The sequence below is a fragment of the Sardina pilchardus genome, chromosome 6, assembly GCF_963854185.1.
Source record: "Sardina pilchardus chromosome 6, fSarPil1.1, whole genome shotgun sequence".
Taxonomy (NCBI): Eukaryota; Metazoa; Chordata; class Actinopteri; order Clupeiformes; family Clupeidae; genus Sardina; species Sardina pilchardus.
In genome coordinates, this window is record NC_084999.1 from 16,793,253 (window position 1) to 16,816,699 (window position 23,447).

General features: G+C 42.8%; 2 protein-coding genes across 5 annotated transcripts; both read right to left on the bottom strand.

Moving 5' to 3' along the window:
• Window positions 1–1,119: 1,119 nt before the first annotated feature.
• LOC134082774 (ubiquitin-conjugating enzyme E2 E1) lies at window positions 1,120–4,583 on the bottom strand. Of its 4 annotated transcripts, none has more exons than XM_062538736.1 (6): window positions 4,353–4,583; window positions 3,357–3,457; window positions 3,093–3,143; window positions 2,404–2,536; window positions 2,039–2,186; window positions 1,120–1,427 (listed from the first exon to the last, which is right to left on the bottom strand). In XM_062538736.1, the coding sequence occupies exons 2-6, from the start codon at window positions 3,395–3,397 to the stop codon at window positions 1,330–1,332; spliced, it is 471 nt and encodes a 156-aa protein (XP_062394720.1). In that variant the 5' UTR covers window positions 3,398–3,457; window positions 4,353–4,583; the 3' UTR covers window positions 1,120–1,329. The 4 variants fall into 4 exon arrangements, with proteins under 4 accessions (XP_062394720.1, XP_062394719.1, XP_062394716.1 ...); XM_062538735.1 differs by having other exon boundaries at window positions 3,357–3,473; XM_062538732.1 differs by having other exon boundaries at window positions 3,357–3,539; window positions 4,353–4,581.
• A 1,582-nt stretch (window positions 4,584–6,165) lies between these two features.
• Window positions 6,166–22,693, bottom strand: LOC134082775 (ubiquitin-conjugating enzyme E2 E2). The gene is made up of 6 exons (XM_062538737.1): window positions 22,539–22,693; window positions 20,771–20,953; window positions 18,558–18,608; window positions 9,725–9,857; window positions 8,000–8,147; window positions 6,166–7,220 (listed from the first exon to the last, which is right to left on the bottom strand). The coding sequence occupies exons 2-6, from the start codon at window positions 20,944–20,946 to the stop codon at window positions 7,123–7,125; spliced, it is 606 nt and encodes a 201-aa protein (XP_062394721.1). The 5' UTR covers window positions 20,947–20,953; window positions 22,539–22,693; the 3' UTR covers window positions 6,166–7,122.
• Between the last annotated feature and the right edge of the window lie 754 nt (window positions 22,694–23,447).

The following is a 23,447-nucleotide window of genomic DNA, read 5'->3' on the forward strand; positions in this document are numbered from 1 at the left end:
CATTTTGGTTAAACCACGGTTTGATTTTGATATAGCCTAGGCCTACTGTTAATAAACAACAACAAGGCTCAGGGCCAGTTTTGGGCCACTACATTTCGGGTGGGCAACATAGCGAAGATGTGAAATTGGATCAAAATGAACGAACACAAACACAGAAGAATCGGTAGGCCTACCACCTAGTTTTGAGTTGCTGCGGTCAAAGAGAGGGCTTCGTATTTTCTATAGAAATATTTCATAATGTGTATTTTTGTAGCTGCAGTGACAATCATAAAAGTGCCAAACAATGAATGCATCCTCTGACTGGTGCTGACTTGTAATTTGTTGTGATCAGAACATTGAGATCCAGGAAGATGATCCCGAACAAGATAAGTAAGGTGTACGTTCCTCTCACACGTACCAACCTCAAGTTTCTTGAGAATTTTAGTAATCATCCAATTGGAACACATGGAACTGGTTGTGTGTATCATTGACCAATGTATTGCTTAACCAACACAAATAAAATGAATTCAATTAATAATTTGCCTGGACTTGTTGCATGTCATAATATTGTCAACTTTAATCATCCAAACTGATCACATGGAACCTATTACGTGGTTCATCCTGCAACATTGCTCAAATAACTTAATTTACCCCTCCATGAATTTGAGTTTGGCTCATGGTTTTTCTGCTATTTAGACCCCAATGTTCTTCTTGTAGTCCAAATCTGAAGTGTTCAAAATAAAAATTAACCTTTATTTACGAACCAAGATACAGAATAGGGTAAACTAGCCATATTTCTAAATAGATACTACTGGTGGTCATACTCATATGTGCTTCGTGTTTGTGCTCTGCACTTCGGTGCAATAATTCTGCCTGGAGGTTGAGGTGAAAACATGGCATGCATCGTCTCTGATTTGGGTATTTTCTTAATAGAGTAAGTAGAATGGATTCAATATGGAAGCGTAGATAAAATGACGCAATGAATAGATGGATACAGTGATGGCGAAGTGGTAAAAGTCAGGGGATGGGGTCCCAAACTAATAATACTAAGAGGTGAGTGGCTCCGATGCCCATGTACACAGATCAGAAATCTGTTAGGCAATCTTGAATAACACAAATTCATATAAACACACATTTAAGTCTTTTGCGGTCTTTTTCTTTATTCACAGTTATAGCAAAGATAAATTAAAATTTGCAGGAGGTAACGCACACACACACGCGCGCACACACACACACACACACACACACACACACACACACATAGTCCATAGTCCTTAAAAATGGAGACAAATCGCTCAGTCCATGTGTTTCACAAGCAGCAATTGTTAAAGGCCAGTTGTCCATGTCACGTCATGTTGCATAGCGCTTGGTCCACTGTTTTGCTATTCGATCATGTTCAGCTCTGTTTGTTGTGTACTGGGTCGCGATGCTCCCAACCAAAGGGTCCGCTGTGGAGAAGGGGTGAAAGCTCATTAAGTTCTGAATCAGGATTCCTGAATAGTCACACTGACTAAAAGTCAACTACCAGTAAGTAAAATCTAACTAATGCAATAATATCAAGGTATGTGAAGTAAATGTTCTGTAGTGACAACTTGTTCTGCTTTTCTAAATAACAGTATATAGTTTAATATAATCTATACTTTAAAATTCAAAATAATTCAGAAGAATCGCAATATACACTGACTCGGCAAATAAAGATCATTGTAATATCGATTTGTGAAGTATATGAATGTATGACCCAACTTTACAGGATAACAATCAAAGGGTCAAGACATCCATTGAAGACTGTATTTGAAAACCCTCAACCTTTTTATTAAGTAAAGGAATTTCAGGAGCTATATTTCCACCAGATTCAATCAACAGTAAAACTAGACTAGCTAAACCCAACAAACAAATGTCTCAACAGCAAGCAGCTCAGGGGACAGTGCTCTCCACATATCTGATTATAATGGTAGTAAAATAAATGATCCAAAGGCACTAAAAGAAGTCACAAGTTTGAATGACAACAAACCAGCGACACCTGGGTTAGGTGCCCTGGCCAAGCAGGTTTTGAACTCACCCGGGTTGCAGTCTGTGAGCAGGGAACAGATGGACAGCAGCACCTTGGCGATGGTGAGGGCTGGACTCCAGTTGTCCTTCAGGATGTCCAAGCAGATCACCCCCTGGCTGTTGATATTACAGTGGTAGATCCTTGTACGGAATGTTACCTTAAAAAGAAGAAATGTGATTATTTGAAAAATCAGATGAATGATTAATGCAAGGAAGGGGAGGAAAGGAAATGGATCACTTGTGTTGCATTGGTACAGTATATCCAACTATTAAAGACAGCCTGCTTGATCTAAGACACTATACACATTTAATTAACCTTAATGCGGACTAAGACTTAACGCATATTACTCCTGAAAACGTGATTTTTCTAATTACCTTAGGTGGTTTGAAGGGGTAGTCGGGAGTGAAGGCAATGTCCAGGAAGAAGACGCCACCCTCATAGACGGAACCTGGAGGTCCCAGGATGGTGGACCTCCACTCATAGATGTTGTCACCTTTGGGGCCAGCACTGTAGTAACAGATCAGAGTCAGTACAGTACATAAACTAACTGATGAATGAAAATCATGGTAGAAAGTACAATTTATAGACATATTTATAGACTGGCAATGCACTATAACTGGAGGCCATTTAAGTCTCTGACTGGAGGTAGGAATTCTCCACATACTAACTAATAGACCACTGTAGGCTCCTTTCAGACCAGGGAACCCTTTTATGTGGCTGGGATGAAGAACGCTCACAGCACTTTGCCCCTGGTAATCTTGTGGGATTAAACACGACACTGCTTTAGCACAAAACCTACTCATACCAGGCACAATAGACCCCTTTTCATTAATAGAGTATTATCCAAATATCTTTTCAACAACAATATATTTGATGTGCATGCCCTGCTACTCTATTTAAAAAAGAAACTACATACGGAAGCTGAAAAATATTAATGACCGGGAAGGCCAACACATCTCAAATTGGATATATTTCAAAAACACTGAAGTTCATCACATGTGCCAACTCTGAGGGAAAAAAATAAACAAAACAGACTGCATGAAAAATGCATTAAACCACTCACCTGCAATTTGGAGGAGGATCCAGAGTTATGTCTGCCAACTCTTTTTGAATCCTGCCATAAGCAGAGCAAAACGGCATTAAAAGACAGATACATCCACCTCACACTAGTTGATAGCAACAGTGGTCCATATATGTGTACGGCAAAGGTCTTGACTCCATCAATTAAAAAAAAAAAACTCAAAGTATTTTCATAAATCGGTCAGAAAATATATTGGGGTATTTGGATGTCGTACACTACAAACAGAAAACAAATGTCATCAATTACCTTTTCGCACTTGTGGATACCAATTTAGAGGTCTTGCTCATAATGGCTTTGCACTCGAACCCCGCTTGAAGATGCTTGAGGTCACAAGTAAGTTTGACGAACTGTGAATACAAGGGTCTTCGGCCAATTTAATCAGTATTTGAAAACGTTCTCCAAATCTTGGTGTTCATTTACCAAGAGCTCCTGTAAATTGAAAGAAATAAAGCTGACATGTCCAACAATGCGCTGTGAAATGTTTCCCATAAATTAAGCAAATCTTAAGTACACCCGGAGAGAAGAGGTCCCTCTAGTTAACAGTTACTGTAATAAGCTAATGCGCTTCTCCCTGGCTGGTGCTTAGATTCAGTCAGCAGGTGATTTCAAGCGGCGATAACGTTAGTAAGGTTAGCAAACTAAGTCAGCATTATGCGTTAGTTGAACCAAGTTGAAAGTAACTTGAAACACTTGTTATGTTGCAGACTTCCTTCGGGTTTGAGCTGGGATGAACTTTAAAACGATACAAACGAATGGCAAGTGAACAGACAAAACTCACAAGACGTGGATAGCCTAATAACCAACCAACCAATGCTAACCAATGTTGCCTATCGACATAGCTAACGTTAATTACTAACTACTGGTAACTTAATCTTCTCTAGAAAAAACAAACATTAGCTTTTGCAACCGGTGCAAACAAATGCATTCTCCGCTCTTCAGTAGGTGCAACACGATTAATGAAGTATCTAAAATTACTACCTAACCTATTCATAATCATGGTTAGGCTAGACATGGTCAGCAACACGACCCGGAGACACGGCCAGTTACCTAGCAGACAGCTAACGAGTTTAAAACGCTAGCCAGACACCCTGACTCGCTGTCTACTTTTTATATGCTAGCTGCCTTGTTTGATTTTCCAGACAAGGCAATGTAGAAACCCAATAGTCGACACCCAATAGAACTCAAAAACGTGTATGCTGCTAGATATGCACTCATGAAAAAGCATACTTTTCATTTACTCACCTCGCAGTTACGTTCAGACAAGGGTATGGAATGGTGTAGAACGCTGGCGGCTGGCTTGGCCTCTCAAATCTGTGGCTTGTTGATAGCGGAAGTGCCGCTGATGCAGTAGGCGGACGACAGGAGTTAAATACCGGTAAATTGGAAAAAGAAATGCTAAGAAATCTTCAGTGCAATATTGGGAATATTCGGTCGAACAGAAACGACGTTGCTGTGTCTTTGTAATGGCCTCTGTAACGCAAACAGACAGGCAGTGGCCAAAATGATGGCAACTGGGTCTGGGGCATAATAGCATGTCCGTCATGTTAAAAAGGTGCATAATCTGGGTGCTCAATATCCCCCCCCCCCCCCCCCCCCATCTTCAAAATACATTCACCCCCAGTATTCGAAATTGTCCAGTTCTTAAAAAAAAAAAAAAAAAATCTCCGCAAGTTCAGAGCTGTCAAGGCCTGGTGATCTACCGTGATTGGCATGCATGCATTCATTCATTCATTCAAATTTATTCTCAAAGATTCATTAAGGGTAGCCTAGTCCTCATTTCCATTACAACATAACTAAGATAGTAGGCTATCTTATAATAATTGTGGTAAAAAGTAAATAAAACAAAAATAAAATAGGCTTCATAATTCACATAACATTGTAAAGGCCAGATTAAGAGAAGCAAAGGCAACATTTCTAAGACGATGCATCTGGAGGTCAACAAACAACATGAAACACCAAATATCATACAATAGCTGTGTGATGTCTGTCCTTCTCTGGTGCTGAGGCTGGAGAATGACAGAAATACATAGGCACGCTTTCCAGCTTTCGCAACAGCTGCCTCAGAAAGATCTTGAGGACACCTTGGCCTAAGAACATAACAAATTGTGAACTAGGCCTACACAGTGTAACAGAGTGCTTGGACATGAAAAAACAACACGAATGAGATGGAAATGGCTAGGGCATGCAGCCTACTTAGGAAACCATCTGATGATGACATCATAAAAAGTAGCACTGCGATGGACCCCTGAAGGAAGGCACAATGGAGGGAGACCTATAACAACCTGGAGACGAACCATCGAAGGTGAAATGAAGTAGAGATTTACAGCTGACCACCACTGAGAAGAGGGCAAACAACAGAGGGCAAACACACAAGTCCTTGCTGTTTGTGTCACCTGGCACAACAAGGACTAAGTAAGGAAGGCTTGTTATTACAGATCTGAATTGATTATAGGAAAGTAGAGAGTCAAATATGAGGAACCTTGAGCATCAAACAGTCATTTGATCTAGTCTGATCTGGACCAGAATTCCAACCAAGGATGTTTGAACTTTTTACCATAAGGACCGAGGACACAATGATGAGTGCTAGCCATCACCAGTAATGAATCTCAGTAGCATTTCTATAACATCACCATACTGACATAAATAAACTGTCAGCAATACAATACAAAATAGTGTCATCAGCATAAAAGTGGACCTGACAACCATTTAAAGACGAGACAATCAGTCATATAGATGGTGAAGAGATGTTTATGTTTGATAAACTAGTCCATCTCATCTAAATGCATGATCAGAATATAAACTAGGCTAGATTCTGTGTTATTTGCTTCTTAAAAATAAGTTTTGTGAGAGATCCGGGGTTAATTAAAAAACCCAAACATCTGGGGCTATAGCCCCGAATGCCCATATCTAACGATGGCACTGTTTGGCAGAATTCCATTCCTTCCATTATTCCATAAATAATGAAATGACCTGGACGTGGCGAGTAAAGAGATGCAAATCATTGGCAACAATTTTAATTCTAAATAGACTAGGAAATGCACACAAAAATACACAATACAGTTCAACCACAGTGTTTTATTGGGTGTTTTTAGTAAAGCAAGTGCACAACCCCTCTGCCAAGTCAGAGATGGCATGTAGCTAATATGTACTGTACATGGTCATTTTTGCCAACAGGTAGGTCTAGCCTACCTCTGCTGGCTGCTTTAACAGCGTGTTTAAAAATACATACAAAACAAAATAAAAAAAAAGCACGAAATTGCTGGAAATACCTGTTCATCCTTGTACATGCAAAGAACTCTATTTCAAAACATAAAAAAGACTATGGCAGAAGTAAAATATAGTCTGCACTTGTTCCAGCCACCTACATGTGTGCACTTTGTAAGATTTCCCGGTGTGAGTTGTGTATACTGAGTGGGGGCACTCTTTTTGTGTGATTAAATCTGTGCTATTATGAAAATGCCTCCAGTGAACACCAGTGTGTCCACTTGGGTTAGATTGGCCCAATTGGTGCATTACAAACACTGGTAGAACTGATGCCAATGTAATGTAATTCATAATTGTCATGACAAATAAAAAACATTTGTTTCTGGATTAATATTAGACCTTTTTTATCGTAAATAAACAGAAAATTTTACAAAGTACACTTTAAAAAAAGCAAAAAAGATATACATACATTAAATTGAGGGCAAATCATTATTTTTGTTTGTTTGTTTGTTTCCCCCTTCCCTTCCTAGGGTAACTCCAACATTCAGATAATCGGAAAATAAAATCCCAAACAACTCTTTGTATAAAAAGAAGCTTTCAAGTCAACAAGGAACAAAAACAGTTCTCTTCACAGAAAGGTCAACAAAGGACAAAGGGAAGAGGCCAGGGTTGGTGGCCGCACCTGGTGAGTGTGCTTTGACCAAGAGGGAACAGAGGTAGAAAGGTACGGGGTGGGGTGGGGGTGAGGTGAGGGGACAGAGAGTTGGGGTGAGGAGGAGAGAGCCGCAAAAGGGCCATCAGGAGAGATCTATGTGGCATATCTCTTTGTCCACTGTTTCGCTATTCTGTCGTGTTCGGTTCTGTTTGTTAAATACTGTGTGGCGATGCTTCCGACGAGAGGGTCAGCTGAAAACAGGAGAAAGAGAGGGGAACATATTTTTTTATCAGAAAACTTAAACAGTCAGAAAAATCAAACGTTGAGTTGTGATAACTACTTTTTGATATGATTACTGGGCACTCGCAGTCAATGAAATGCGTCCCTTTGTTTTATGGTCCTGGTATCACAGTCAGCAAAAAATGCCCAGATAAGCCGTTTTCTCTGTGAGACAACAGCTACAACACATTTATGTGCTGACCAATAAAGACACAAGGCTTGGCCTAACGCCTAGGCGTACCCTATTTATCTATACACACATTTATCTAATGCACTTCATTAGGAATGTACTGAACAGTTTTTTATTATGTGACAGCGATTACATTAAAATTGTGCTGCTGATGCTTTACTTTAAAAAAAAAATAAAAAGAGTGTGCATCTGGCAGGCTACGGCTTCGTGCAAACAATGCACAAAAATAGATTCACTGCTGACTTCTTTTAGTCATTCTTGTGTGTTAAAAGTGCTATGCAGCAAATTGGGATTTTGTAAATATAGATTTTTTTAATTTAGTAAAAAATATAAAATGTTGGTATGTCTTGTAATACCACTTTTTACCACATGTGTGTGACCAAGCATTCAAGACCACACGATTCCTAGAGAATTATACAATACTCCATTTAAAGATTCTGTGTCATTTATATGGAAATAATACAATTTGTTTTATAGCCTTTTTAACAGCTTTGGCCGAGGGTTATACTGCTGGAAAATTCTAGAGGTCAGCCTACCGTGACACCCCTTAAAATCTCTCACCTGGGTTGCAGTCTGTGAGCAGGGAACAGATGGACAGCAGCACCTTGGAGATGGTGAGGGCTGGACTCCAGTTGTCCTTCAGGATGTCCAAGCAGATCACCCCCTGGCTGTTGATATTACAGTGGTAGATCCTTGTACGGAATGTTACCTTAAAAAAAGGATATGGCGTCATTAAGCATCAAGATAGTTATGGTTGTGGTATTTAGCAGACACTTCGATCCAAAGAGACTTAAGTGTGTCAGCAAACAAAGGAAAGTTCTCCGCTCTTCTGCAGTTGTGCGACAATCTGGTGCAACCAGGCCAAGACAGAAGTATATGAAAAGAAGAGGAATGTCGGTGCAACGCAGATGTCTTCTTTTGTATTTATTTAAAAGGTGCAAAACATTGACTAACATTTCGACATTACAAACGTCTTCATCAGAGTCCTTCATCAGACATCTGCGTTGCACCGGCATTCCTCTTCTTTTCATAGACTTAAGTGTGTGTGTGTACGAAATGTATTGAGTCAAGCGTCATCCTAAACCTGGTGATGGTGGTTTAATTGAGTCAGTTTCTATCGATGTCGTAAGGTTTTTTGTTTCAGGAAGAAAGGCGCACATCCGATCCCATTCTTTTAAATAACTAATCAGTCTTCAAATATCTGATTAGTTTTATTGGGAGGATTTGCAGTTTAGCTGGAATAAAAATCAGCAGACACACTGGCCCTTGGACAATAACAACGTAAACACTGATTAGAGCCACAGATATTTTTTTCCTTTTTTCCCCCTGTAAAGTTGATGTTTGCCCAACCACAGCTAGGTGGCAGCTTGGTTTCTCAAGAAAACAATTATCATGAAACGTGTTCTGGTACCAATATCGCACAGAGACAGGACATTCACTAAGCAGCTTTCACATGAAACAAAAGCACAACATCTGTGTACGAGAGTGCCTGTGTGTGTGTGTGAGAGTGTGTGAGACAGAATGTGTGTGTCTTTGACATCTGAAACTGACTTCCTCCAACCAGACGCTTCCATGTGGCGGAATGACCCTGACCTTCCTGCGGAAACTTTTAATGGGCACTGGCATTCTTTGGACACATTAAACCTACAGCATTCTAATTGGTACCAGAATAGTTCCTTTCTCTTCTTGAAGAAAAAAAAGAGGAGCTATTTTCGACAACATTCTCAATCATTCTAAAAAAAAAACAATGAAAGCAAATCCGAAGCTATAACAGATGTATCTGTATTCTCTCACACAGGTAGGTATCATCATATAAAAGCCTGACCTTTAACCTGGAAGAACAAACTTATTGATTTGATTATTTTAGTAGTTTATTTGGATCTAGGTGGGATGGAAGGAAACTTCCAAGGATTTAGAAGGTTGGCAGCATAGTGCCCACGTGAAAACACCACTGCTGACGGTAAATCTCCCACAGAAAACTACAATGGATTTAGGACATTATTTTAGTAGAATGCTAGAAGAATTTTGGCCTTGTTGTAATTAGAACCATATAGGTGAAGAAAGGTGATACCCATGACTCAAAATGAACAACCAACTAAAAATTACATTAGTCATTGTCAGGGGAGGTCACCAGGAGTTAAATGAAAATGATGGTGGAACCTATGAGACCACAGCACACTAAGCATATTTTGTGAGGATTTAATTGGTCTGACACAAACATATACACAGTACATAACACATCTCTGTTAAGCAGAAATAGTTACACCTCCATGGACATCGTCTCACCTTAGGTGGCTTGAAGGGGTAGTCGGGAGTGAAGGCAATGTCCAGGAAGAAGACGCCTCCCTCATAGACGGAACCTGGAGGTCCCAGGATGGTGGACCTCCACTCATAGATGTTGTCACCTTTGGGGCCAGCGCTGACGACCAAAAACAGAAGCATACAATTAGTCATCAACCCCGTGACTTAACATATCTCATCATGTTCACAGAAAAATGTTCCGCACAACATCATATCGAGTACATCTGCACAAACAGTCCCAGTCATTCTACAAAAATAATCTGAATGAAATGCCAATAGACTAAATAACCAAGCAACTGCTAGTTCTCTGGTTTTCACGTCAGCGGAACTTCCTCGTTGTTGCATTTGCCTTGGTCTGGAGGGAGCTGCTTATGAATAATCGCCCAGTGTCATTTCACAGACAGGATTTACATGGAATAAACGTGCAAAAACATAAACCCCTATTTAAAACCCTATTCACACAAAGCTTTTCACCAGGCCCATTTTTTTGTGCCGTCTAATGATGGTTCTAAATGAGACACTAGCCACATCTGCATAATTCCCTGGTGATAAAAGCCATATTTAGGCTGCTCCCTCCCCCATGGTCCCTCATTACTATGCGGCTGACAGGGACATCCTTGCTGGACGTGTGCCAAGGACCGTTTGGAACAACAGCCAGCTCGGGAGGCCTGTGACACTGTGCAATGTCCCAGAGATCATGTAATTAGTGTGCATGTTCTCAGTCACAGAACAAACACATCATGTGAAAGCACTGCCACATAGATGCACGCGTGCGCACATACACACACACACACACACACACACAGCTGCATGGAAACAAAAATAGAGGTCTACAACAAAGCACTGAACTTGCCACCTCTCTTTCTCCTCACACACACACACCAATATTCATATATTCATTCAACCAAAAACAAAGACCATACACACACACAGCCCTGACTCAATTCACTGTATGACCCAGAGACAAAATACTGAAACAGTTTGCTCACAAATTAGATAATAGCTGAGTGCTCAGACACTATTCTTCAGTACATTTCCTGGGGCTAAAATAAATGGTGATGGGACCCATGTTAGCTGTCTGTATACACAAACAAAGAAATAGCAAATATGATAAAACACCCCATCAATGAAACCAATGGTTCAGTTGAAGTCGAAATCCAAACATAGTCTGGTAATTGCCAGGACTTGACAAAGGACAAAGACTAACAGAATATCCCAAAAAGCACTCAAAAATCCTTTCACAGCATGAACAAATAGCAGGTATCTTTGATTTCATCCGTTTTCCCCTGTAGTTGTTTGAGCCTCCGTTACAAACACCACTCTTCCTTTTCCTCTTCGCCCTAGGGAGCCCATGCTCTTTATTAGTGGTCTGTCTTTGTGCAGAAAACGTTGAAAACGGCAACCGATATTAACAGTGTCATATGAATGAGCACATATTTATTTTCACTCTGTATGATGCAAGTGAGCTTGTGGCAATTACAGGCATCTTGTTACTGATGGTGAGCTCACATCTCCTTGACAGACCAGCAATGCTCATCACTCCCTCAACAAAGACGAACTTGAACTCCGGGTAAATGGAAAACCAAAAACAACCACTGATGAAAACATTGCTTTTAAATCGTCGACTTCAAATCATCACGTAGTATACTTTTTAAAAGAATGTGAACGATTGAATAATTAAAAATGCAGAATCAAATAAACACAGCTGAATTAAGTTTATTTTCATATCATTCTATTATTTTTATAGATGTTGGGCAAAATCTCAAATGTATGGACACTGACAGTCAAGTAGTCCTTAGTTATGGGCATTTCTGGACAATATGTGATGTGACCATGTACTGAATTCTACCATGACATTCTTTAACAATCATTATGACAGACAGGCCTACTTCTGTATGCACACAGACAGACAGACAGACAGACACAAATTTATTCTATTTAATTATAATAACATTTCAAGTTTTAATAGTAATGACAAAACGAGGAGTGTTTCATCAACCACACATGTATACTGTACTGCAGGTAGTTTAACACACACTCTGAGAGGTTCCCAAAAGAGTGACCCATGGCGAGACAAAAGAAGGCCACTTTCAGCACCCCTGACTCAAGGGGTTCTTTCATGGCCATTGACAGTCGTGTGTGCGCATGTGAGTGAGTGTGTGTGTGAGAGAGAGAGAGAGAGAAAGAGAGAGATGGAGAGTGATGATGATGAGTGAGAGAATGTGTGTATATGTGTGTGTGTGTGTGTGTGTGTGTGTGTGTGTGTATGTGAGGGGGGAGGTGGCACCCTTCACAGCCTCAGAGAAGAGCAGAGACAGCAGCAGGCAGAAGATCCATGCTGCCCCTGTGGCCTGTGTTTGGACCTGACAAGCACTGACCTCTGGCTAAATGGTAAGTCAATAGTTTAGAGTACATGCCAGGACTAAACGTTGCCCGGCAACACTGACCATATGCCCCGGCCACCCCCCACATGGCAAAGGCCTTCTGTGTCTCCGTGGCCAGAATAACTTCTGAAGCAGTTAACAGTGGACAGCCAAGCAGACAGGCCCTTAGGTTAACTTTTGAGACAAACATTAATAACAGCCTTCTAACATCATCCCTGGTGTATGATACAAATGCCCGGTAGACAGTCTCACAACTCAACATAACAGACAGAAATGACAGTGGCCAGACGTACACACTGGAAACCAGAACATTCACGGCTGTGGGGGACAGTGTTGGCCCAGTCCAGGAGTGCATGCTGCCCGTCTCCAGTGAAGCGCATGATTGGTGTCTGGTGATTATTGCTCATCATGAGCGGAGCGCTATAACTACACTCGGTTTAGTTCCCAAACAAAAATTGACGGACCTCAAACAGTGATGCAGCACGTACGCAGAGTGTACACAAAGTCATTCTAAGTGTGAATGAGTATAGATTTATTTGGCAGGGATTTTGCCCTCATTTTTATTTGGTTCACACGGTGGGTGTGGGCTGTGGCACGGCTGGATTCTTTTCAGAAAGCCTACACCGAGTGACAAACTCATCAAAGCATATTTTCCAAAAAGCACACAAGAGACTTATTGGCAATTTGTCAGAGAGGAAACAGTAAAAATAAAAATGGCCCCAGATGTTCCTCCTGCAAACAGCCCTTCGTCTGCAGCAACATCCTTCTCTCCATCAGCAGTGGTGGTGTTGGCGTAGTAGCTAAGGACCCGGGCTAGACAGAAAGACGTACGCTTGATTCCCAGCTGCCACTGTTGTGCCCTTGAACATGGCACTTAACCTTGAATAAATGTCTGTCCATAATCTCCGACTGTATATAGTAATGCCATGAGTATAATGCAAAGTTAGATATTATACAAGTTGTTAAACTGTACTTCAGTGACACATTTACTTCAGTTCTTTGGACCAACTCCAGTTAAACAGTTTCAATTTGGGTGACTCTTCAATGATGCTAACAGGTGGCTCGCATTGAGGTGAAAGTCCCCGTGCACGAGTGAAACCTTCTGCTCTGTGGTATGGGATGTGGCTTCTGGGCCATCTGTTCAAGACCTCAAAACTGTTCTATGTGCGCAGGCAGGGCCTGGGAGCCCCCTTTAACCCCAGCAGTGAAACTGCTCCTCACCAGGGAATGGATTTCTCAAGCTGCTTGCACTTGGGGAGGGTGGGTGGGGGTGGGAATGGGGGGGGGTTCATTAGAGTAAATCCTTTAAAGATAAACAGTGCCAGGGAGGGGAGAAACTCAACACAGGCACACCTACGCACGAATCAAACATCGAGGAGCGCTTTAAAAATGTCTGCTTTGTTCGTGGTGCGCATAAAGAGCAATTTCCCCTCCGTGAATAACTCACTGAAATTTGCGATTGTGGTTTCAAGGCACGACTAATAGATGATATCTTTTTTATATGGAACCAAATTTTGGAGGGGAGATCTAATCAAGTGCTTAAAGCTGTCAAGTTCCTGACAGACTGCTCTATGCATCCCTATACTCTCCTTGTGTTCACAGTTCATACGCAGGTCTGCTTCTCAAAGTTGGCTTCACACACTAACAAGTGAATGACCCCGCAGATCACTATTTCCATATATATTGTATGACCTTCTCTCTCTCTCTCAGACGTGGGGCTCCGCACTGAGGATCACAGTCCTCTGCGCCATATTAAACGCAGATATTACCCTCATCCAGCTGCACTTGAGCAGCACAATGGTGCTTGCGAATATGTACCCTCCAATGTCATGCTGATAACCACCGGCTTCATACAATAGCTGACCTTCTCCAAGTGTGCAAAAACGGCAGATAATTTCCAATACCACTGGAGCAACGTTCAGACCATACCACAATTTAAAATGCACACAAATGGCTACAATCAGGCTATTCATGTAAAGCAAAATTATGGTGTGGGGGAGGAGAGGGTTTCATGGACAAATCTGAGAACATTTACAATGTGTGTAGGAAATCAAGCAAAGGTCAAATTACAGTAAGCATAACAAAATACAGTTAGTTAAGCTCAAATGAGTCCGAGGGTCATGCTCTAAGAAGGACCTAAGGGAAAATATCTCTATATTCATACCATATCAGAGTCTTCAACTTACACTCGAGTTTACCAATTAGACAGCTCTGTAACACATTAGAAAGAAGTGGAGGTCAAAAGGTCAAAGGAATAGACAACCTTTAATGCTATGAAGCGCTGGCTGCCCCTCTCTGGAAATGTGCTCAAATCACTTTTTCCCCAAACAGAGCACCACTCTCTGTTTTATTTCAGCTCTCCAATCCATTTCCCCCCATGTGAACTCACCGCACACACACGCACACACACACACACACGCAGACACACACACATAGCCTGTCATCACACGCTCGTTCTGTTAAGATCTCCTATTAGAGTCAAGCCACAGCCGGTTATCAGAACAGGAAGCTAATGAAGCAATCTCGCCTTCTCTCCGCCATGAAAAACACCCCCATGCCAATTACGGCCCGCCGGTGGGCCCCGTGCGCCAGCAGCTTCCTCTCTACCTCTGTGCGTGCCGAGATGAAACGGCTCGAGTCAAGGACACGTTTTCACTTCTCCTCTCGAGCACACATGCTAGAGTTACACGGCGGCAATTAAAAAAGGCCGGGGACGGCTTTTAAAAGACAGGAATATTTACCCGCTCGCTGGCTAGAGTGGATATCGCATTACTCTTAAATATCTTAAAGAGCACCGCTAATAAAAACGGTAATTTTTCCATGTCAGCTCTCCTGCTCAACACAGCAATAAAAGGAGGGGTACGGAGGTTATTCTTCTTTTCTTAAAAGCATTGTGATAAAGTCCTTTTTTAACGGTGTTGATTATTCGTGTAATCTGATTTCCAAGCACATCTCTCGCGCGTGCCACCGGGGTCAATCCCCAGCAATGAAGAGCTGGAGATATTGGGATGAGACGGCGTGCTGTGAGAAAGCAGTCTCTCACCCCGTCTCACATCTTAAAAATGTGCCTGAAGCCAAAGTAAATCCCAGTTCAAATGCTTGCCTCTGGTGCCCTAATGCATAATGTAATACAGATAATGATTAGAATACATAATCTTTGCCTACAGTTTATCACTCCAAATTCCTAAAGTAATCAACTGATGCACCCCAAATCACATTATGCTAGAACCGTGACATCATGCCACAAGAACACAAAAATTGAGAAACTAGTCTATTGTGGCTAATACCATTGTTAGCGTGACAAACAGACCACTGCCTTGATGCTTGTGTTTTAAAACAACAGTCAAAAATAATTACGATAGACAATAACAAGAAACCTCCTCATTCGCTCTGCCTGTGCCTATTCTTTATCTGGTCTGTCAGAGAAATCCATTAACCCAAAAGATGGAGGCCCTTCCAAAATGGTAATGGATTTTTGGGAACGGCTGTTTACTTTTGAGCTATTTGTTCTTATGCCAAGTCTCTGTCGCCTGATTCTACTTCAGTGGAGGATTAGACTTCTGTCAATCACAGTGGCCTCATCTTCCTCAGAGACCCACTCATCTAATGGCTTCACTTTGCTGAGAAAATCCTTGCAAGACTTTATGTATTAAAGCCAAGCGCACTTCAACAATGGAATTCATAACACACACAGACACACCAACTTTGATAAATGACATAAGGCTTTGTTAACTGTCAAACATACATCTGAACGGACACCATTATATGGTGATTTACAGGAAAAAGTACTAACCACAGCCCAGGAAAAAGAAGAGTTATCAAATGTTCTGGACAACATTTCAATGTGCCTCTGGCTGTCTAGGTGTTATAGCAAGACTGTGGGTTGGAGAAGGATTAGGGTAGAAACACTGATCTATAAAGAATAAGGTATTCTTTATAGATCAGTGGGTAGAAAGAACAAATATCAGGCTAAGCTTTTCTAATTCGGAACAAAAACTAATTATGATATAACAAGACAATAATTCATTATGATGTATGAGATCAGAAAGAAGTCTACTGTACACTGCATATCAAAATAAACAAATATCATAGATATTGAACTACATGTATAACAATGAGACACACTTTGGAACCGTACACAGTTGGAATTCATCAGCCCTCTCTCCTTGAAACTGAGCCAAGCTTCATACATGGGCCTATTATGACAGGTAATGAAAATGTTCTTGTCAAAGCCACCCAGTCCCCCCCTAATTTCCTTTTTGAGTTCAATCTATGAGATTTGCCCTGATTTCTCCGCTTCCCCTTTATCTTCTTGGATGGCAACTTCAGATAGTGATCAAGAAGATTTCCCAAGGGTTTCTCTGATCCAGCATATACACCCCCCTCCCCTCCCCTCCCACACACACACCCACACCCACACACCCTTCCCCAATATCCCCTCCTTATGAATATTAATGCCATCCCCCCTGCTGCAGCTAATGGTCAGAACGTGAAAAATGGCCCTGATTCCACGGCTCTCGCAGCTTCCCCCAGGAGAGCCGCACAGAGGAGGGGGCAGCCGCTGCTGCCGCCGCCTGGGCCAGGAGAAGGGGAAGGGGAAGGGGAAGAGGGGGGTGGGGGTCTCATCAGCCGCGGGGGGGGGGGCAGAGATGTCTCCGTGCACCACAGGCCCGAGACCAGAGGCCCAGCTCTGGAGAAACCGAGATCCAAGCCGCCTGTCCGGGTCAGCCGGAGAAAACTGAACCGGACACACACAGCAAGGCTGGTTTCTAGGGTGCACTCCACATCCCTTTGAGATCGGGGGCTTTTTCAAGACTCAAACAGATTTTCTCTTTCCCCTCCCTTTCCCAGCGCAGCCCTTTCAGTCTCGTTGCATCACCCCACTTGTTCAGGGGCTGGGATATCAGGGCCAGCGAGCTTAAAGCTCGTTTGTCTGGTTTGATTGACAGCATCATGTCCTAAACTGTGAGCCGTTTCTCACAACAGCTTAAAGAGCCACAATGAACCGACAGATAAAGTGCTACAGTATTTATTCTTAAACAGCGACATTCAGTGTCGAAATGGTGCCTCTTATACGCTTTGTTGGTGAAATCCTATTAAGGCTGGTTGAGCACACAGACACAATGAGCGCCTGCACACCGATATCTGCAACATCTAGCGATTTCTCTCAACAGACTGCACAATGGCAATGTCAACTGACTTAAAATGCATTCCCTTCGATTAATAATGCAGGGAAAATAGGAGGGTGCAGACGAGCCATCACCCAAAAACAGACAGTCAGACAGACAGTCAGACAGACTTTTCAGTACATGCATTTCCTGGTACCAGAGTCTACAGAAATGCTTAGAGGTTCTCCTCTATGAGTGTGCTGGGTGGGGACTTCTACAGCACGAGTGTCTGATTTTTAACCAATGCCTCTGTGTAATCTGTCACATACCAGCCTGGCTTCTGAGGAAGACAAAGCCATTTAATGTGACGTGGTGACGTAGCTACAGTCACGTATTCCACTACAGACATTTTTCGTTCTCTGTGTTTTCATTAGAGGGCTGTCATTTATTCAGCCACTCACTGCAAGTTGCATGAGTGAGTCTGTGAATGCTTTCAAATAAGTCTCTTTATTAACCACCGCACCCAGCCATGCCATTGATCTTTCCATTTCACATTTTGGTTCTCCCACAAAAAAATGGCCATTGTTAGCCCTGTATCTGCCCCAACCGCTTACCTAAAAGCTGCGCTAAAACACTTGAGAGCAGAGAGATTACTCAACTTCTCTCTCCATTACCAGCTGGTAACAGCAACTGAACGCAAATACAAGAGATACAGTATGGGTGGGCTTATGAGGAGGGAAAGGAAAAAACGAGTGCCTGTCCTCAGCAGACCCTTGAAAAAAAAAAAATCAACGAAAATCCCCTTCATGACTCTCTTAGCGGCCATTTTCGGTCTCAATTTGTTGCTGAACGCCGAGGCCCCTGGTAATGACTCTGCTGATTTAAACACAGGGATAATCAATGGCCGTGTCGACTTTGGGGTCCGCTTTGACTTAATGTGGTCTGGCTTCTTTTTTTTCCACTGCCCCTGGGGAGTCCCCACACTGCCCTGCCACCGGCGCACATGCACGCTGCCACTCGCACTCAACCGTGCCCCCAGCCTCAAAGGCCTGACAGCCTCATCAACACACAATAACCATTATACTGCTGTTCGACCAACAAAACCCAGCAGGACGCAGAGAGAAAAAAAAAGGGAGAGGGAGAGAGAGAGAGGGAGAGTGGATTGAGAGACAAAAAGAGTGTGTGTGTGAAAGACAGAGAGTGGGAGAAGGAGACAGAGACAGAGAGAGAGAGAGAGAGAGAGAGAGAGAGAGAGAGAGAAACAAACGCTCATTAAAAATAGTCCATGGATCTTCGCTACGGAACCGAGAGCAGTCCAGTGCTTACCTGCAATTTGGTGGAGGGTCTAGTGTGATTTCAGCCAGCTCCTTCTGGATCCTGGAACACAAAGTTTGAAGACATTAAACTCGCATCACAAGCCCAACTACTAACATGTATATCTGCTGTCATATTACATCCATTATGACAAGCTTATAGTTCCCATTCTCTGTAAACAGTGAATATTTCCCCATAACGGCGCTGACATATGCCAATGTCTCATCCAATATCTATGTTTTATCATTGAGATAAATAGAAACATCCACAAGGGCTTTCACCCTTTAGGCTACATCACATTCAAGGACTTGTAAGCACCATGTGAAGTCAGCTTCGTGCAAGCCTGTTTGTTATGCTTACGTAAGATAGTTGGCTGTGGTCACACCACTTTATTAAGTACCCATTTCAAACAGAGAAATCTGTTTCAAAAGACAACATTCTGACTACTGCTCAGTACCTCCTGCTGTCCAATGATAGGACAAGACAGTGACTGATACCGACAGTCATAACTTAATTTCATTCAAGGATTTTCCTTCTGTTGCTGTAATTGACTTTCCTGTGATAGAATTGAGTATGTCTCAAATTCCATTTCCAGCACTTCAACAGAACCTTGGTTCACTGCGACATTTACAACCTATCAAGATATTCAGCTCCCCATATCCTCCTCCAAGCACATTAATGGCATAGCATAATAGTTATTCTTATCTAGGTCTTCAGTAGAAACTGTTGGTGTGTCACATTCTGTCAGGACATTATGTCACACTCAGTCTCTCATATGCTGATTAAAATACTTGTTCGCGTGTCACACTGTTAATTCTGTTCCTCTATTCTATTTTTTTTCTTTCTCTGCGCTATAAATACGCCTCGAGAGTTGTGACTAATCCCAAGAGAAGATGAACAACGGTGACACCTGAAAAAGTGAGAGTCATCTGCTCATATTCACTGTGAGTTCCGTTTAAAGAAGCGGACGGCCTGAGTCAGTAAGGCTATAAGACAAGACAAGACTATATACAGACAAGTCCTTCACAGCACTGTGTGGTTGAGGTACACAAAAGAAACAACACAGAAAGATCCAGATCTCAGTGGTGAACCTTTGCACTGCATGTTCAGATCTGAAAGGCTCGGCAGTACCGTGTTCCTGAAAACAACAAGTTCTACGCTGATCTACATAGAGTGCGATCCAATGGTTTGACTCAGCCGACGGCATAAAACCCCGTCTCCCATAAAAAAGGCTGGACACAGAGCATACATACAGCAGGGAGGTCAGGGCAGGGAAACCCCACCATCACAGAGGCGGACGCAGGGAAGCAGAACTCTACACAGACAGCGCGGCTCTACTTTATTTTCGACCGAGTTTACGCCGTGAAAATCGATTGACACGGGGGCCGTCCAAAATCCCCCTAAACGTAGCGCTCTGTGCGCGGCTGCGCGCACGGCATTGTGCGGCAGGCTCAGTGTGGCCTGCGTCGCCTGTAGTTCTTGGCTCTCCTCCCTCAGACTTCAAATAAGCGGGCTGGCTCCAGCACGCATGGCATGGCACGGAGCCCCCTAAACTCAGAGGCACAACAGATGCTGCGGGGTGACAAAACCAATGTGAACAATGCAACCTGCATTTGATCCCGACACGGGAGGATTAAGCGCGCGGCACTGTTCACATGCAGAAGTTGGTGAGTGAGGGAGCCCCACCGTTGGGGTGTCCGCTCGGTGCCATCGCGTGGACGGCGCCCAAGTTTTCAAAACCGTCGGGAATGCTGCTTAATGTGCTCCTTAGAAACCTGTTCGCTGTTCGTTTTCACACGGTGGGTGTGCATTTGACAGCGTATTTTTGCTGACGGTGCATGCACACAGTGGCCAGAACCAGGTCAGATGCACAAAGTGGGCAGAGTCAGGCCGAGGTTAATTAATAAGAGATGGATGGATCATAATGTAATACCGGTTGCATGTGATTTGTTTATTCAATTTCACTCCACCGGGGAGGTCTCCTCCATTTCAGAGACTCCGCCTTGACCTAACTTTCCACTACCTTCACGGCTGCCGAACTCAGGCCCCTTGTGTGTGTGTGTGTGTGTGTGTGGCATTCCCCCCCATGTGTGTGTGTGTGCGTGTGTGTATGTGTATGTATGTGTTGCATTCCCCCGTGTTAGTGTGTGTGTGTGTGTGTGTGTGTGTGTGTGTGTGTGTGTTGAAATCCCCCGTGTTACCCCAATGAGAGTAGTGTGTGTTACCTCTTGGCACTGGTGGAGAGCTTGGCGGCGGTTTTGCTGGAGATCTTGGTCTCCTTCTTCTTGGGCTGGACCTGTTCGCGCTCCTGCTCGGCAGGTGCCGACTCGCGCTGCTCGATGTCAGAGCTGCCCCCACTGGTGCTGGGGCTGTCGTCCACTCTCTGCACCTCACTGGACATCCTGGCCCTATCGGGGGGGAGGGGGGTTATCAAAGGTCAGAGGTTATACTACAGGTTAAAGATCTCCCTCCACACACACACACACACACACACACACACACACACACACACATGCTGAAAGGACAGTCTTTGTTTGCTTTACTGACGATCAGAGAAGAAAGTGCTACTTAGAGAACTCTCCCAGCGTCTGCAGAGATGTGTGAAAGGGAGTGATCTGGGGTCTAAAAGATAGTGGATCACCTCTCCAGGGAAAGGCATGAGACAAGTATTTTGCTGAGGGAAGGTGTCCACTAGATTAAGCTCATCACGACTGGTTCTCAAATCATCTGGTTCTCAGATCTTTGTCATATACCTCCATAAGCCTTAAACTCTGATGGATCAGAATGTATGGTGGTCACACTGCACTTGATTCCTTCGTCATAGGTGTTCAGAATATTGTATGTCTGGGATATAACAAAGACTAATTCATGTAGGCCTAGAAGGGAAAAATCTACAGTTTAGTCATGAATGATATCTACAGTGAGAAGGTTCTCCAAAAGGCTTTTTATTTCTAGACTCTCAAGTTACATAAAAGCTTTTCAGAGAGAGACATCTGAAGTTCTTTTACAACTGTGTCATCAAACAAATATCTGAATGTAAACGGGGAATTCAGATGATGGTTGATCTCAAGGGACTGCTCATAAAAGCCTTTACCCTCCTCGTCAAGCCTGGAATGTTTAGTAAAGGCCGGTCAAAAATCCTTTTAACGTGTGGCGGACCCCATGGTAAAGGGTAGGATCCATAGGGCATAGGAGTGTTTTTTAAGAGTGCATGATAGACATGGCTTGAACAGTCCATATTCCGACTACTTTAGTTGCATTGTTTGCGGTGGAAGGGAACTATGTCAAACATTTAATTGCATTGTTTATACACCCCTTGCCAACCAAAATTGGAATCCCTAAGGCCGTGGCTGCCTGCGGCAAATGCAATTACTTCCATTTTCAACGACTGTTTCAAATTCTCTTAATCCGGATTGATTTGCGTTTCATTGTAACATTTCCACAGTTTGATTCTGAAAAGGCACTCTTTTAAAGATTTTTTAATTTAAGGGCTCCCTGTTTCGTCTCGAAACTAGCTCATTTTGTGACATGAAATGCTACGGTATTCTTTTGATGGATCTGATATACATGTGGCTGTCTTTTACCGGAGAGCTGTCAGACCGCGATTGAAAACACTCATCATTAACCCTGTCGGAATAGCACATCCCGCTGCTACATGCTCATTAGACGCCACTATTTACATCAAGAGGCCCGAGAATCCTCAACTCGAACAAAATTGCTAACAATAATAAGCAAACAATGCCGTTGACATTAATCTCCCAAACAGGCTGCGGAGACTTCACCAGAAATCCATTTGAAGCGCTAAGACCAAAGCACCGCTTGGAAAATTAGTGAATTCGGAAACGTTTGTCCAATGACCACGATGAGGACTGCTTCGGCACAAAGAGAGGCACGTCCCACACATCTCCTTATTGGAAAACAGCACTTCCACGGGACATTTACTCAGTTTCCTTACACGGTCGAAGGGCAGTTATTGGTATACGATAACGTTACCTGTCGAGCGGCCGTCGATGCTGAATACGCTATTATTTTCCCAGGTGAAAAAGATATCCTGAATCGGCCGTCCGCTCGCTCTCGTCTCCTCGCTATTTAACTGAAGGTAGCAACAGAAAAAGCGATAACAGAAACTGAGACAGCCGGACCGCCTCTACGCGCGCTCTCAGCACTGCGCGCGCAGCGCGTTCACGAGAGTCTGATGATGTGGGGTGTAAACACTATTTTCAGTGTGTGACTATTAGGTTATTTTATGAGAGTTAAGAGGTAAATAAAAACCTTACATAAGTGTTCACAGCATATGTTTTAATACACCCCGGTGAAGTCTCATTGAAGCCAAAACATGAACCAAGGAGGCCTGCAGCTCAGACTCAAGTTTGGAAAAGGATAGTGCTTTATGTTGGGCCACATCATGAAAGTATTCTGATAGCTCACTTTCCCATGTGGACTAAACTGAAAAAAGACTCAAGAGGGCCTAATTTAAATGGTAGGCAAAGTGCAAAGTCTAAAGTCTAACTGAAGACTGCCTAATAAATGTAATTTGCTAATTTAATACCACAAGATTCATCCTAAACAATAACAGCAGAAAGACAACTAAAAGCTGTTTCATGCCACATGATGTTGTTAGTCCATGCACATTGCACAATAACTGCTCATAGACTGACTCTGCACTCTGCCCTGTATTTAGATTAGGGACTAGTAGCTCAAATAAACATCTTAAGGGTGGGAAATTCGTTTTTTCCATGCTTGGCTTAATATCTTCACCATGTTGTAGATGATCAATACTAAAGCAGTGGTTTATATTAGCAATCAAACAGGCTCAGTTACTGAAATTCAGAGCAGAAATTAAAACAAAATAGGATGCATGAAAGACTCTTAAGCTGATCTGATATTCTATCTAGTACTATT

Bases quoted from the DNA above. Each gene is read 5' to 3' on its own strand.
- LOC134082774 (XM_062538736.1), bottom strand. From the start codon at position 3,397: ATGAGCAAGACCTCTAAATTGGTATCCACAAGTGCGAAAAG. The intron at 3,144-3,356 runs GTAATTGATGAC...TGCTTATGGCAG, and splicing joins GTATCCACAAGTGCGAAAAG to GATTCAAAAAGAGTTGGCAG. The intron at 2,187-2,403 runs GTAATTAGAAAA...CTTCTTTTTAAG, and splicing joins ACCCCTTCAAACCACCTAAG to GTAACATTCCGTACAAGGAT.
- LOC134082775 (XM_062538737.1), bottom strand. From the start codon at position 20,946: ATGTCCAGTGAGGTGCAGAGAGTGGACGACAGCCCCAGCACCAGTGGG. The intron at 8,148-9,724 runs GTGAGACGATGT...CCTTTTTTTAAG, and splicing joins ACCCCTTCAAGCCACCTAAG to GTAACATTCCGTACAAGGAT. The intron at 7,221-7,999 runs GTGAGAGATTTT...TCCTGTTTTCAG, and splicing joins GCTCACAGACTGCAACCCAG to CTGACCCTCTCGTCGGAAGC.